The 15,417-nt window shown below is 31.5% G+C and overlaps 1 protein-coding gene across 2 annotated transcripts; it reads right to left on the bottom strand.

Moving 5' to 3' along the window:
- Positions 1-2,964: 2,964 nt before the first annotated feature.
- On the bottom strand, positions 2,965-12,048 carry LOC111702621 (innexin inx2). Of its 2 annotated transcripts, XM_023474373.1 has the most exons (12): positions 11,920-12,048; positions 10,730-10,809; positions 10,160-10,218; positions 9,050-9,121; positions 8,677-8,773; positions 7,914-8,007; positions 6,516-6,578; positions 6,119-6,222; positions 5,762-5,838; positions 5,207-5,342; positions 3,763-3,889; positions 2,965-3,126 (listed from the first exon to the last, which is right to left on the bottom strand). In XM_023474373.1, exons 1-12 carry the CDS (start codon positions 12,016-12,018, stop codon positions 3,052-3,054), a joined length of 1,083 nt encoding a protein of 360 aa, XP_023330141.1. In that variant the 5' UTR covers positions 12,019-12,048; the 3' UTR covers positions 2,965-3,051. The 2 variants fall into 2 exon arrangements, with proteins under 2 accessions (XP_023330141.1, XP_023330142.1); XM_023474374.1 differs by lacking the exons at positions 2,965-3,126; positions 3,763-3,889 and adding an exon at positions 3,899-5,009 and having other exon boundaries at positions 5,178-5,342.
- Between the last annotated feature and the right edge of the window lie 3,369 nt (positions 12,049-15,417).

Genomic DNA, 15,417 nt, shown 5'->3' with positions numbered 1-15,417 from the left:
CTAATAAATGTTTCAACCCCTACTGTTTGTGTCCTACAATTAAAAAACTTGGGGATTGTCTTTAGCGAAAAACAGCGGTAAGGGTCCATTTATTTTTGATGTGGATCTGATTCCTGGATCCGCACTAAAAACAAGGATTAAATTATCTTTCTTCTTTATTTCGCCTATTTTTAGGCTAAAACTTGAACCATAATTCAGAGATCATTAAATTTTTATAATCTCCCGTTTTTCAACAGTTCAGATTAGTTCAGATTTAGGGCTTGTGAGTAAAAACGCTTGCAGTTTTCCTTGATATTTTCTTGGATCCATGGATCTGCATAATTTTGGGGATCCGGATCCAGAGGCCGAATTCAAAGAATTTAAGCCGCGGCTCAAATATGGTTGGGTTCACTTAAAATCGTATTCAATGTTGATTTAAGCCGGCGCTCAATTGAAATCGGTTCTTGGGGGGGATTTAGGACGCGGCTCAAATTCATTAAATTCGGACTCAGGAAGCCAAAATCTTGCGGATTCTAAGCACTGGCGAATAAATAACACAGGTTTGCTCCTTCCTTTAAAAAAATAAGGTATTTCTTAAAGGTTTATTAGGTTCCCTTTCTATTGGCAGAGTCGAAGCTTAAAACAGCTAATTTAAATCTCAAGTATTTCAATTTTATTTTTAAGATAAACTTCTGAAGAAGAGGAAAGTATTTGCTCCTTCATGCAATTACGCTTATAAATCATATTTTTTACTGTAGTAATAATTATATCTTGTACCAATACATTTATGTAAAACTACTGAAGCAGGAGAGTTTGGAATTGAAATCCTTAAATAATGTATTTATTTGTAAGAATGTTTTGTTGGTAGATCAGTGTGGTAAACTAAAATGGGGTGTATATTTTCTCACAAAATCATTTTTCTCCCCCCCCCCCTCCACTCTTTTCGAAATAATTTTTTGCCCCATATAACATATTTGGGGGGTTTTATTCGCTGAAATGGGGAAATGAGTTTTTGAAAAGTTTATAAAAGAATTTAAAAAAGGGTGCCTGTTCTGTCCAATTTTTCATTTTTCCCCCAAAATACTTCACCCCTCCAAAGTCCCTAATTCTGAAAAATATGCACCCCTGAATTTTCATTGAACGCCTAGATTAACAATATTTAGAGATAATATTTTTCGAATAATCGGTTTTAGTTTTTCCTCGGAACATTTGTTTTCCACAAACTATGACTGCTTGTGGACCACTTGATTGTAAGGGTTGCCAATCGATTTTGATTTATGAGACAGAAAAAAAATTATTTATAGCAATTTATAAATTCTTTCTATGTCTCCAAAGTCCAAAGTGCTGAATTGAACTGTAACATCTCAATTAATATTTCAGAGTTAACGAAATTGTTGAAAACTCGCAACAGTGATTTCAATTTAATTTGATAAACTCAACAATTTTTTTCAATTTTATTGAAAAAATAGAGATAAAACAGAAACTGTATTAAGCGCATGTGAAAGAGGAAAAAAATAAAATCAAGAGCAATATAAAATATTAATCATATTATATATAATATTAATCATGATTATTATTACTATTATTATTAATCATGATAAATATTATGTACTATATTAATCATGATTAATGAAAAGAAGATTGTTGCGTTTTTGTCTGATAAAATATTTACATGTAAATAAATATAACCAGATTGGAAACCTAGTTTTGTCTGAAAACTTAACTTTCTCTGTGAGAGGCAACCCACTCCACTTAAATTTTCATGGCAAGACAAGAACTTTCTCGTGGTTCTACCGAATTCCCAAATCAATCAGATTAAATTGGTCTAGGCCCCTAGGGTTCACGAGTTAGGGCTTACTACTGTATAAACAGGGTTTCCCCTAAAGGATGAGACTTAATGACGACCTAAAACTCTTAAAAGATAAATGTCTTTCAAAAGATTAAATTTAGACTTCTGCCTTGAATTTAGTCTTTTCATGTCATGTTTAATCATTTATGTAGCCAAAAAATAACAGTTGGAGGAAATCATGAATAAAAGAAAACAGACAAAATAGATTCCGTTCAGTCGTCTCTGAAGTCTCTCCTTTAAAGGTAATTTCCGGGTTGAAACTTTATAATTAAAATAAAGTTAATGTTTCCTTGAGGTATAAATCAGAGTTCAGACGAATATATTCCTCTTGAGATATTATAAATCAGAGTTCAGATGAATATATTCCTCTTAAGATATTATAAATCAGAGTTCAGACGAATATATTCCTCTTGAGATATTATAAATCAGAGTTCAGATGAATATATTCCTCTTGAGATATTATAAATCAGACTTCAGATGAATATATTCCTCTTGAGATATTATAAATCAGAGTTCAGATGAATATATTCCTCATGAGATATTATAAATCAGAGTTCAGATGAATATATTCCTCTTGAGATATTATAAATCAGACTTCAGATGAATTTATTCCTCTTGAGATATTATAAATCAGAGTTCAGACGAATATTTAAGATATTATAAATCAGAGTTCAGACGAATATATTCCTCTTGAGATATTATAAATCAGAGTTCAGATGAATATATTCCTCTTGAGATATTATAAATCAGAAATTAGATGAATATATTCCTCTTGAGATTTTATAAATCAGAGTTCAGATGAATATATTCCTCTTGAGATATTATAAATCAGAGTTCAGATGAATATATTCCTCTTGAGATATTATTAATCAGAGTTCAGATGAATATATTCCTCTTGAGATATTATAAATCAGAGTTCAGATGAATATATTCCTCTTGAGATATTATAAATCAGAGTTCAGATGAATATTTTACTCTTGAGATATTATAAATCAGAGTTCAGAATAATATATTCCTCTTGAGATATTATAAAGATATTATAAATCAGAGTTCAGAATAATATATTCCTCTTGAGATATTATAAATCAGGTATAGTTCAGAATAATATATTCCTCTTCAAAATATTATTAATCAGGCAGAGTTCAGAATAATATATTCCTCTTGAAAATATTATAAATCAGGTATAGTTCAGAATAATATATTCCTCTTAAAAATATCATAAATCAGGCAGAGTTCAGACGAATATGCTCTTCTTGTGATTCTCCACGACACATTTTTGGTCTTAGTTCTCGACAAAACTGAAATTAATAAAAAATATTTAGCCAAAAAACCTTTTTCAGAACAAAAAGGGGGGGGGTCTTTCCAAAGAGGATTTCGAACCATGACTCCCGTTTCCAGAGGTCAAAAACAATGTGAATTTATAAAAATAAAACGATTTTATCTAAAAAATGTTGACAAAATTTTTTAATTATAAAGGGGGCCTCACAAAACATGACAGTAGCAAGACGACTTTTGTCGTCGTTGAACTTTGAATTTATTTGTTGCGTTCAATCTTCAACAGACTTTTACATGTCGGATTTTTGACAAAATTATCCTAGTCCTGGCATTTCCAAATTGTGGCCTCGGCCTGTCTTTTTTGTGCTTTCAATATTACCGGAGATATTAAGAATTACCTTCATTCATGGTTTAATTTTACTAAATAAAACCAAAATTGTCGAAATCTTAAGGAAATTCTTCATATCTTCGGTAATATTTGAAAGCACAAAAAAAATCAGACCGCGCTTTGAAAATGCCAAGTCTTGATTATTTTGTGATAATTAATTCTAGAACTCGACTTCTAGACTAGGTTAAAGAATAAATGTTGCAAATTATTTCAAAAATTAAAATCGACCTTCACTTCGTCCTGCTACTGTCATTCATGGGGCACCCTGTACCTCTGAGTAAGAGTCTGGATCCAAGTTTAATTTAATCCTCCCAAGAACAAATCTCTGACCAAAGCTTGATTTTGCTCCTAGATCCTTGGAAGACGACATTAGACCAGGTACAAACACGCCAGTAATCCTGGAAGAATAAACCTGATTTTCTTGGATGTCACATTTTTTTGTGGGTTAATTTTTTATATGATGAAAAGGGTAAATGTTATTGCAAATGCACACTATACAGCACGAGAAGGTAAAATATTAGGGAGTTCACTAGAACGACTTTGTGACCTCGTTTCTCTTTTTACGCAAGAGTTTAAAAAAGCTTACATAATCTGCACCCAGGAAACGTTACCCAATTTTAATCTGCACCAAGGAATGTTACCTAAGCATAATCTCAACCAAGGAAATGTTACCTAAGTATAATCTGTACCAAGGCAATGTAACCTATATATAATCTGCACTCAGGAAATGTTACCTAAGAATAATTTGCAACAAGGAAATGTTACCTAAAATAGATAATCTGTACCAAGGCAATGTAACCTATATATAATCTGCACCCAGGAAATGTTACCTAAGAATAATTTGCAACAAGGCAATGTAACCTATATATAAGATGCACCAAAGAAACTAAGATGTTACCTAAGTATAATCTGCACCAAGGAAATGTTACCTATTTTTAATCTGCATCAAGGATAAGTTACTAAGTAAAATCTGCGCCAAGGAAATGATACCTATATATAATCTGCACCAAGGAAATATTACCTATATATAATCTGCACCAAGGAAATGTTATCTAAGTACAATCTGCACCAAGGAAATGTTACCTAATCATATTCTGCACCAAGGAAATGTTACCTAAGTACAATCTGCACCAAGGAAATGTTACCTATATATAATCTGCACCAAGGAAATATTACCTAAGTATAATCTACACCAAGGAAATGTTACCTATTTATAATCTGCATCAAGGATAAGTTACTAAGTAAAATCTGCGCCAAGGAAATGATACCTATATATAATCTGCACCAAGGAAATATTACCTATATAAAATCTGCACCAAGGAAATGTTACCTATATATAATCTGTACCAAGGAAATGTTACCTGTATATAATCTGCATCAAGGATAAGTTACCTAAATAAAATCTGCGCCGAGGAAATGTTAGTTATATATAATCTCCACCAAGGAAATGTTACCTATATATAATCTGTACCAAGGAAATGTTACCTATATATAATTTGCACCAAGGAAATGTTACCTACAGTGAAACCATAACGAATACATCGGAAGAATTTATAAAATTTTAAAGAGTTCCATATAATCATTCAATTTAAAAACTAAATATCTGCAAAATTCATTTATCAGAAAGTGAAGAATACGACATTTGATGAATTCTTTCCATGTATTCGTTATTAAGGGTTTCACTGTTTATATAATCTGCACCAAGGAAATGTGACCTGTATATAATCTGCACCAAGGAAACTAAGATGAGAAAAATCCACCAGAACCAGAGAATAAGGAAGTAGTACATATTGAACAGATTGTTGGATAGAATACAGATATGATTATTCAAATCAGAACCTCCAGAGCTCCCTGTACAATATACATTGTACTGCAGTGTTGCACAGTGTAAATTTCCTTTTTTTAAACTGTAACCGTGATTTCAATTAACCTTCCATGCAAAGATGGCAATGCCCGATTCACAACGGTTACGGAAACCATTGTGAATCGGACATTGCCATCTTTGCATGGAAGGTTACTTGAAATTACGCTTATAGTTTCTGAAATCATTAATTATTATATCTAAAAATTAACATTATTTCGAACATAACTGAACAAAAACATTGTACTTTTAAATTCTTATTTATCTACAAGGTTGTGCATAAGCTGTGTTACAAGTTTTATATATGTTTGTAAGTTTTAAAAAAACTTTTACTAAACTTAACTTGGAACTTGAACAATATGAACTTGTGCATTGTTCATTATGAAAATGTGAACGTTATATTACTGACCTCCTGATACAAAACTACAGGAAACTACTGTTGGGAATATTTCACACATGGGATTGCTTACTCCAGACCCACGCTCACTAATCAATTAATCATTTCATAATGTCAATTCTATCATTTCATAATGTCAATTCTATCATTTCATAATGTCAATTCTATCATTTCTTAGTTTAATCAATACTTCAGTAATGCACTCAAATATTTGATTTTTAAAATTCAATTCAATCATTTGATAGATTAATTATTGACAAAGAAATCAATTAAGAAATTAATTAAATCAAACATTTAATGATTAAATCAATTGTTCAAGAATTCGATCAAGTATTTAATAATTTAATTAATTGTTTTAAAAATCCCTACCTAGAAGTATAGGTAATGAAGTCGCTGCCATAGGACCAGAATCTGTTGAAAAGTATCTTATCAAACACCCCCACACATAGCAGTACACTTAGTAGGTTCAGTACCTGTACATAGCAGTACATTTAGTGGTTTCAATATACAATATACATAGCAGTACACTTAGTTGGTTCAGTATACAATATACAATACATAGCAGTACACTTAGTAGGTTTAGTATACATAGTTTACAATTTATTTTACCATTATAAGACAGCAATAAAAACTAACTTCAAATTTAACCATGAAATCGATTCATTAAAGCCTTATTAAACCCTCATCCTAAATGAAAAATATTGAATCTAAAATCTAAATCTTAGGTGGGCAACCCTGTAGATTGATTAAACTTATGCTGAAATACCTCACAGAAGATATAAAACAAAGCATAGTTGAGTAGTTTTCTCTTCCCTTGCAGTTTAAATTCCTAAACATAAATAAGATGTTAAGTATAATTGCAGGTAGTCTGAAATTAAACAAATAAATAACCAATCAAGAAATCTGCGTCTTTATAAATTTGTCTTGTGATTTTTTTAGCGTTTCCACTCCTCTTGTAAAAAAAATGTTATCTTTCAAATTCATGAAAACATCAAAATGTAAGATTTTGTAGAATATTTTTTTTAAATTGTGGATTTCCAAACTTTTTAAAAACAGTTTAATTATTTTGAGGTCATGTTACAGTTTTAACGAAAAGTTTTGGTCTGATAGATTCAGTCGTTTTGACGTTTATTGGAAACAAACAAACATACAAATTTTATGAATATTACATATTGTTCAAACGTTGTTAGGTATTTTCCAAAAGGCATTTTCCCAATAGCGACAGATTCCCAAATTTGCAATTTTCCACTTCAGCAAATTTCCAAAGGTTAGGTTAGGTCTTCTGAGGCGCTGCAGGCTGCAATGGGAAACTGCCTTTGGGAAAGTACCTAACGTCTCTAAAACTTGAAGCAGATCTAAATTACAAATAATCTTTCCACGAATTTGTGATGAAGGTATAAATTATAGAATCTTTCATTTTCAGTAAACAAGTTTATAATTTTCTTGGATTTAAAATATCTTTGACAATACTTCTGATTTATTGCGACGAAAATACAGCTTAACATCCCCCCCAGGATCTTTTCGGCGTCAAACCTTATAGAAATCCAACGCATAGAAACCACTACGTATAGCAACATGGGGTATTTTCCGGGAGACCATTTTTAATATTTTTGAGAAATTAAATAATCAGTGTAAAGTAGATATAATTTTCATAAAATCCTTTTATTTAAATGGTAAAACGGAATTTTATGAAATCATATTTGCATTACTGGAGAACTTTTTTATACTTTCGACAAATTTTTTTTTCTCTAAAAATAGAACTGTAGATAGAATTTTTGTAAAATATTTTTTTAAATAGTAACATCCAAATTTATGTATAACCATATAATCATTCATTCATGTTGTCAGTACATAATAAAATCTGGGGGACCTTAAACACAATAGAGAGCAGTACAAATGTACATATTAAACTATTTTGCTCCTTTAATGTCTAGGGTATATTAAAAAAAATAGAAATTATGATAATGATAATGATAAGCTACAATGTTTTACAAAAACGTTTAATTTCTCAAAAATATAAAAAAAATGGTCTCCCGGAAAATACGCCTTGTTGCTATACGTAGCTGTTTCTTTACGTTGGATTTCTATTAGGTTTGACGCCGATCTTTTCGCCCCTTTACTCCGCCCCCCCTTTACTCGACTCCGCCACCTTAATGATACTTACACAAGCAATTTTTTCCCCGCATATTGTCTCCTGCCTCCTTCGCAGGAGCAGATCTTTCAGCAAACCCCCTTCAAGCACCTCCTTCCATAACGTCCTCACATAGGGTTAATATTTACAGAGATCTAATACTATGTCTTTATTATATTTATACATAAGTATACAGGGTGTCCCAATAAACATGATAATTAAGTGACGACTTTTATATCGTCTTCGATGCATGAGGAATATTTTCATGAATACAATTATTGCAGTATTCCCGTTTAAACCTAGAATATCAAGTTGCAACATTCGACTCGTAAAAAATTAATTTAATTCCAAACAAATCATTCAGATATTACAACCTATAATTATTGATGAGTCGTTTTTAACAATTTTCTTCTCATAGACGCAACAGATAGAAGCAGGATTAGTAGCGATCACCATCGATAATTTTTTTTACGTAAGCCTATACCCACTTTCTTGACGAACACTCTCTTTAAGAAAGGAAAAACATTTTATTAAAAGCTCGTAAGGCGTACAGCCTCGTTTTTACACTTTCTTTGCCATGCATTAAATATCAAAAACGAAAGACGACTTTCAAGTCGCTTCTCAATTCCTTCCAATGTTTAATGGTACTTAAATCTTGAAGTTGGAGAAAGTTTATATAAATAAATTATTTAACTTTTTGTTAAACTTAGACCAAATTCATGTTTAATATCCTCAGTTACTCTCTCTTTAATAACTTCCAATCTCTTTTTGGAGACCATTCCCTTTAGTAGCTTACCTTGCAAGCTTTGAAAGCCCCATACAGACAAGAAGGAGAAAGGGTAGCCAGATATAATAGGAGGTCATTCTTTCATCTGCTCTACTCTTATCCAGACCTATCGGACATACAATGTTTAGATATATAATAGGAGGTCATTCTCTCATCTGCTCTACTCTTATTCAGACCTATCGGACATACAATGTATAGATATATAGTAAGGAGGTCATTCTCTCGTCTGCTCTACTCTTATTCAGACCTATCGGACATACAATGTATAGATATATAGTAAGGAGGTCATTCTCTCATCTGCTCTACTCTTATCCAGACATAAAGGACAATTTACGGATTATTTGACAGTGTACATTGTACAAAATATTTGAACATTGAATACCTTGAATGTTAGCGGACATTCTGCATTCAGAATTTGCACCACTGAACGCCCCAAGCTGATTCTCCAAATCCGCTGAAAATAAAACGTCCGTAACAATAAATGTTTAATTACTCTCTATTAATTCCCATGTAAAATCACTCTCCCTGAATTCCCATGTTTAATTAATCTCCCTGAATTCCCATCATTCATTACTCTCCCTGAATTCCCATGTTTAATAACTTTCCCTAAATTCCTTTTAGTAATCTCCCTGTATTAATATCCCTGTTCTACTCTCCCTGTATTAATCTCCCTGTATCAAACTCCGTGTTTAAATCTCCCTGTATTGATCTCCCTGTTTAAATCTCCCTTTATTAATCTTCCTGGATTAATCTCTCTGCATTAATCTCTCTGTATTAATCTCCCTGTATTAATCTCCCTGTTTTTTTCTCCCTGTATCAATCTCCCTAAATTAATCTCTCTGTATCAATCTCCATTAAATTAATCTCCCTGTATTAATCTTCTTAAATTAATATTAATCTCTCTGTATTAATGTCCCTGTATTAATCACTCTTTATCAATCTCCTTGTAATAATATCTCTGTTTTTTTTCTCCCTGTATTAATCTCCCTGTATCAAACTCCGTGTATTAATCTCCCTAAATTAATCTCTCTGTATTGATTTTCCTGTATTAATCTCTCTGTATTAATCTTCCTGTTATTAATCTCCCTGTAATAATCTCTCTGTATTAATTTCCCTGTATTAATTTCCCTGTATTTATCTCCCTGTATCAATCTCTCTGTATTAATCTCCATGTGTTAATCTTCCTTAAATTAATCTCCCTCTATTAATCTCCCTTAAATTAATCTCCCTGTATTAATCTCGCTGTATTAATCTCTCTGTACAAATCTCTCTGTATTAATCTCCCAGTATTAATCTTCCTGAATTAATCTCTTTGTATTAATCTTACTGTATTGATCTCCCTGTATTAATCTCCCTGCATTAATCTCTCTGTATTAATCTTGCTGTATTAACCTCTCGGTATTAATCTCCCTGAATTAATTTCCCTGTATTAAACTTCGTGTATAATCCCTGTTTTAATATCACTGTCCCATTATTAATCTCCTTGACTTGCCTCCAATGTATCCTGTACCATGAAGCCAGCAGAACTTATTCGCGTATTCATCAGCGCCCCTTGACACAAAGAAGATTTTTATTACAAGAATTCTAGCAAACTGAAAATATTTGCTATCCAGGGTAACCAGAAGAGGATTATACTCTAATAACGACCTTACAACCTTAAAATACAATGAGCTGAAGGTTAAATTTGTCCTGAAAAATTTTCTTGTAACTGTGCATTAAACGATTTGGACAAAAATAAATGGGGAACCATGAGTGTATCAATGAAGGCTGATAACATTTTGTAAAGGTGTCTCTAAGGTCTCATCTTTTGTGGATAGATCTGTAGGTTTAGGCTACTGCATGAAAAAGTCTAATATCTTAAACCTAACTTCTTCATTTATTGTCAATTTTACTATATTTTTTTTTATTTGGTATCTTTGAGATATTCAACGTCTAGAACCATCAAGGGAGAATAAGACCGTCTGAGCACTAAAGTCACACGTTTAAGATACGACAGTTTCGCGCACAGGGTTCGTAATTAAAATAATTAAAATAATAGTTTTTAATTGAAAATTATAATTACCTGCAAACAATTGCTCGGCCGTCCAGATAATTTTCTGCGAATATAAATAGTACTCCCAGTCCAAGAACAAAAAAATTTATCTACAAAAGCCAAATTTGAAAAAGGAAAATGTGTGTGGTAATTTATTAAGCAAGTAGAAAAAACTTTTAAAAAGTATCCATATTGTTTCTGAGTAATTTTTAAAAGAAAACAAAAAATCTTCCATTATCCAAAATCTAATTTTAAAATTATAAGACATGAAAATTGAAAGGTCATAATCAATGAAAAATCTAATTTTCTATTTTACATATATTTTTGCAACCTGATGATCAAAATTTTTGATATTTCAAATTAGGACGATCTATAGTATAATTTGTACAGTTAAAACATCAGAGGCCGAATTTAAAGAATTTGAGCGGCGGTTTAAATTTGAGCCGCGGCTCAAATATCGTTGGTTTCACTTAAAATTGTATTCAATGTTTCAAAATTTAAGCCGGTGCTCAATTGAAACCGGTTTTTTGGCAAATTTGAGACGCGGCTCAAATTCATTTAATTCGGACTCAGGTTGCACAGACGTAAGGATTACAAGTTTGAAGCTTGAGACGAGTAATTAGTTCCTTTGAGTAGAACAGCTGGGAAATAATATGTTAGACATAAAATTGTCAGACATTTGAACTGAAGAGTCTGAGACCAGTCACCAAACTGACCAGAGTTTGAGAAAAGATAAAAGTTAGACTGTATTACAGATGACCATGACATTGGAACTTTTAATTAATGTTTCATGACCGCTTGGTTATTAAATATTTTAATACTTATTGACTAGCTTGGGAACCCAGCTTTGTCTGAAATAAAAGTTGACCAAATAAAGCCTAAATATTTTTTTAAAGCCAAATAATGATATTTCAATGATTCTAATGAATTGCCAAATTAAAATTTTGTGCAAATCAGTCAAACAGACAACTAGATATAACTACTTACATATATATATAAAATTATATTCTCTAGTCGTCTGTTTGTTTGTCCGAGCATTACTTAGAAACCCCTAGACCGACTTGCCTCAAATTTTAATTGGAGAACATCGTAATTTACGACAAAGTTGGGTAGTCAGTGGGATTAGCTATGTCTCCTGGGCAACGCCGGGTTCCCGAGCTAGTAACATATAAATATATAATATAATCTTTTTATTATTTAATGAAAAATTATAAATTGACCTGATGATGCAGACGAAAAACAAAATCGTCCATGATGATTTCATCTCGTTTAAACAATTTTTTAAAGTTTAAATCCGACCAAGGGTTCGTTAACCCCATGTTTTCTACAACAAAAAATTAATCAGAACTTTAGCAAAGTTAAAAGAAAAAAACTAAATGAAAAAAAAGTTTTTTTTCTATTTTTCTATTCATGAAAAGTCGAGAGGTTATTTACTTAATGTAATTAAAAAGAGCATTTTTATGGCAAATGTATAGAGCACGTTTTAATAGTACATTGTCTCTAAAGCACAACTTAATACATTACTCTAGTCTTTAGAGCACGTTTTAGCAATACTTTGTCTCTAATTAGCACGTTTTGATACATTACTCTCGTCTTTAAAGCACGTTTTAACAATACTTTGTTTATAAAGCACATTTTGATACGTTAATCTCACCTATAGAGCACGTTTTAGCAATACTTTGACTTTAGCTAGCACGTTTTGATACATTACTCTCGTGCACGTTTAACAGTACTTTGGCTTAAGAACACGTTTGGATACATTACTCTCGTCTTTACAGCATGTTTTATCAATACATTGTCTCTTATTAGCACGTTTTGATATATTACTCTCGTTTTTAGAGCACGTTTATAATTCTTTGTCTCTAGAACACGTTTTGATACATTACTCTCGTCTTTAGAGAACGTTTTAGCAGTACTTTGTTTCTAAAGCACATTTTAATACATTAGTTTCATCTATAGAGCACATTTTAGCAATACTTTGACTTTATCGAGCACGTCTTGATACATTACTCTCGTTTTTAGAGCACGTTTTAGCGATACGTTGTCTCTAATTAGCACGTTTTGATACATTACTTTTGTCTAAGAACATGCTTTAGTACTTTATTTTTTGTTTCCAAATTTGTGAAGTTATTATTTTAAAAAAAATCGGCTTGATTTGCTAGATCCAGGGTGTCCGGTGCCAAATATACGCTGAGAGAACTCAGCGTTTCCCAGGGTACTCAATACTCATCATAGTTACTCCCGCCGTTTACCCGCGCTTGGTCGTAAATTATGATTTTACGTATATAGATGACACGGCGTCTATGTTAATGGAAAAAATGATTCCTGAATTTAATGTTTGCCCGGCTCAAGGCTTATATCAACAATTTAATTTTATCAAAAATCTGTCAGGTTTTGAACGAATTATTCTTATTTTTAACCCTTTTCCTGGTAAAGGATACAGTAACGGAAATTGAATTGCAACACCCCCGGCCCCCCCTCCTTCCGCATATTCAGCAAAGAATAGGGTTTAATTAGCTTCATTCATGAAGAGTGCTGAAAATGTGATAGATGATGATATAATTATATACAGGACGTGTCCCACGAAACATGACAGTTAGTGAATAGTTTTGAATGTTTTCTTCCATTTATTGTATTGGACTTTTTGCAGTTTATTTCGTTAAAAATCATATTTTTTCTTCAAACTTATTTTACTTTGAAACCACGATTACCATATAATATTTTTATCATTATCTTTTGTATCAAACAACTTAAAACTAATTATGGAAGAAGACATTTTAAACTATACACAACTGTCATGCGTGGGATACCCTGTTCATACATATATTATATATACAAGATATTACTAAAAATACTTTGAACGCGTTGTCAAAAAAGAAACATTTAAAAAGAAGACAGCCAAAATGTTAAAACATTTAATTTTAGAAAAGAAACAGTAAATACAAAATGTTTGAATAAACTTTTATGAGACTACATATTTTGTTAGGAATCCGCCATTCAGTGGCGCACCTAGGGGGGGGGACGAACCGAGTTTCGTCCCCCCCCCCCTCAGCTAATTTTGCCTCCCTCTTACTTGGCTCTATCATAATCATGATTGTGGACCATCTTTTCTCTGCAAATTTTGTCAATAAAGAAAAAAAATACCAACATTTTTCTTTGGCGCTTCGCGCATAATTTCTAATAGAACTTCTAACTATTTTCTCGTTTTCCACTTAAAGAAAGCCAGTCATTCTAAATTTATCCTCTCAAAAAAAACCTGTATATTTTTTACTTCTCATGAGTATTACAATACATTATACCATTTAAGGTTACAGAAAACCTGACAACCTAAGAAGAATAACAAAAAATATATAATAAGGATTATATCGGACTAGGAAAACAGGGATAAGCTGGCAAACTAGGACAGAGGGACTTCAATCATAGAGACTATTATGGATTATGGACAGACTAAATATAGTCAAACACTGCCAGGAACTACTTAATACTTATGAGGACTCCATAGACCTACGATTAAGGGACTACATAGTTCAAATAGTGGACAAATATGACTAGTGAATATAGGGACTTTTTATACAGTAAAGCCAGGGACTAACAGGCGCTAAAAATTCATGAAAAAGCCTTAAAAGAACAGAATTTTTTTTGGGCGCTTCGCGTACATGTTTAATTGATTTACTCATGTCGTCTATTTTAAAGCTGATGGATGTATATTTGTTTAAACACAAGAACTATATATGGATAAGAATTAGGTATCTTATTGAGAACAAAGCCAACCCTTCAATAATTAAAAATTGCTTTTTTTTACTTCAAATCCTGAAAACAGTGAGTTTTTTTTTGACATTTTTTTCGACAGGGGGGCTAGCCCCTCAAAATCAAATCTAGCCCCTCTTTCACAAAAGTGTTAGTTGCGTTGCTGCCGCCATTAACATGATTTTGAAAAATTTGCAATCTGTGATAAACCATGGCAGCATTGTTGACGACATTTTTTTTTTGCTTGAAATTTAATTTTAACGATGAGTGTTATTAAAAGTAAAAAATGTTTCTTACTTTTAAACAAAATTTAGATGTTTACCTATATCTAATACCTATACATATTATTTATATGTTTTCAAAATAAGGTCTTAATATATATATATTTATCTTGATAATTAACTTCATCCCAACATGTATAAGGATGTCCAATTTTTCTTTTTTTTAAACTATGCAATCTTTAAAAAAGGATCGTTCACAAATGATAGTTTTTACAATTCGTTTTTTTGCATACATATATTTTCTCTCAGGGTAAAAATTTAACATAGTGTAAAAAAAGCAAACTTAGAGAATAAAAAATCTTGAAAATTTTAAAAACTTCTTTAAGATTTTTGTTGAACCTTTTAAAAGTTGATAATATTATTTATAAGTCCGTATTACGTTGCCAGAACTCCCACCAATGGTAGTGCAGTATAGTGGTCACGTGTCTATGTCTGTATCATGTGACCAGAATACTGCACTCTCATTAGTGGGAGTTCTTGTGACGTATAATATGAACTTAATAATAATATAATCAATTATATCTCTTAAAAATAAAAATAAAAATTATAAAATAATAATTTGAGAAAACCTAAGTTACAATTAGGTTTCTCTGGGATATCTTCGTTTTCAGATTGGTTGTGTGTTTGCTGAATATTATCTGCTTTAATCTACTATTTCTTACAAAATTGTATATATATATATGAATTTAT

This window comes from Eurytemora carolleeae, unplaced genomic scaffold (assembly GCF_000591075.1).
Source record: "Eurytemora carolleeae unplaced genomic scaffold, Eaff_2.0 scaffold500, whole genome shotgun sequence".
Classification (NCBI taxonomy): domain Eukaryota; kingdom Metazoa; phylum Arthropoda; class Copepoda; order Calanoida; family Temoridae; genus Eurytemora; species Eurytemora carolleeae.
This window is presented reverse-complemented; position numbering and strand designations above follow the sequence as displayed.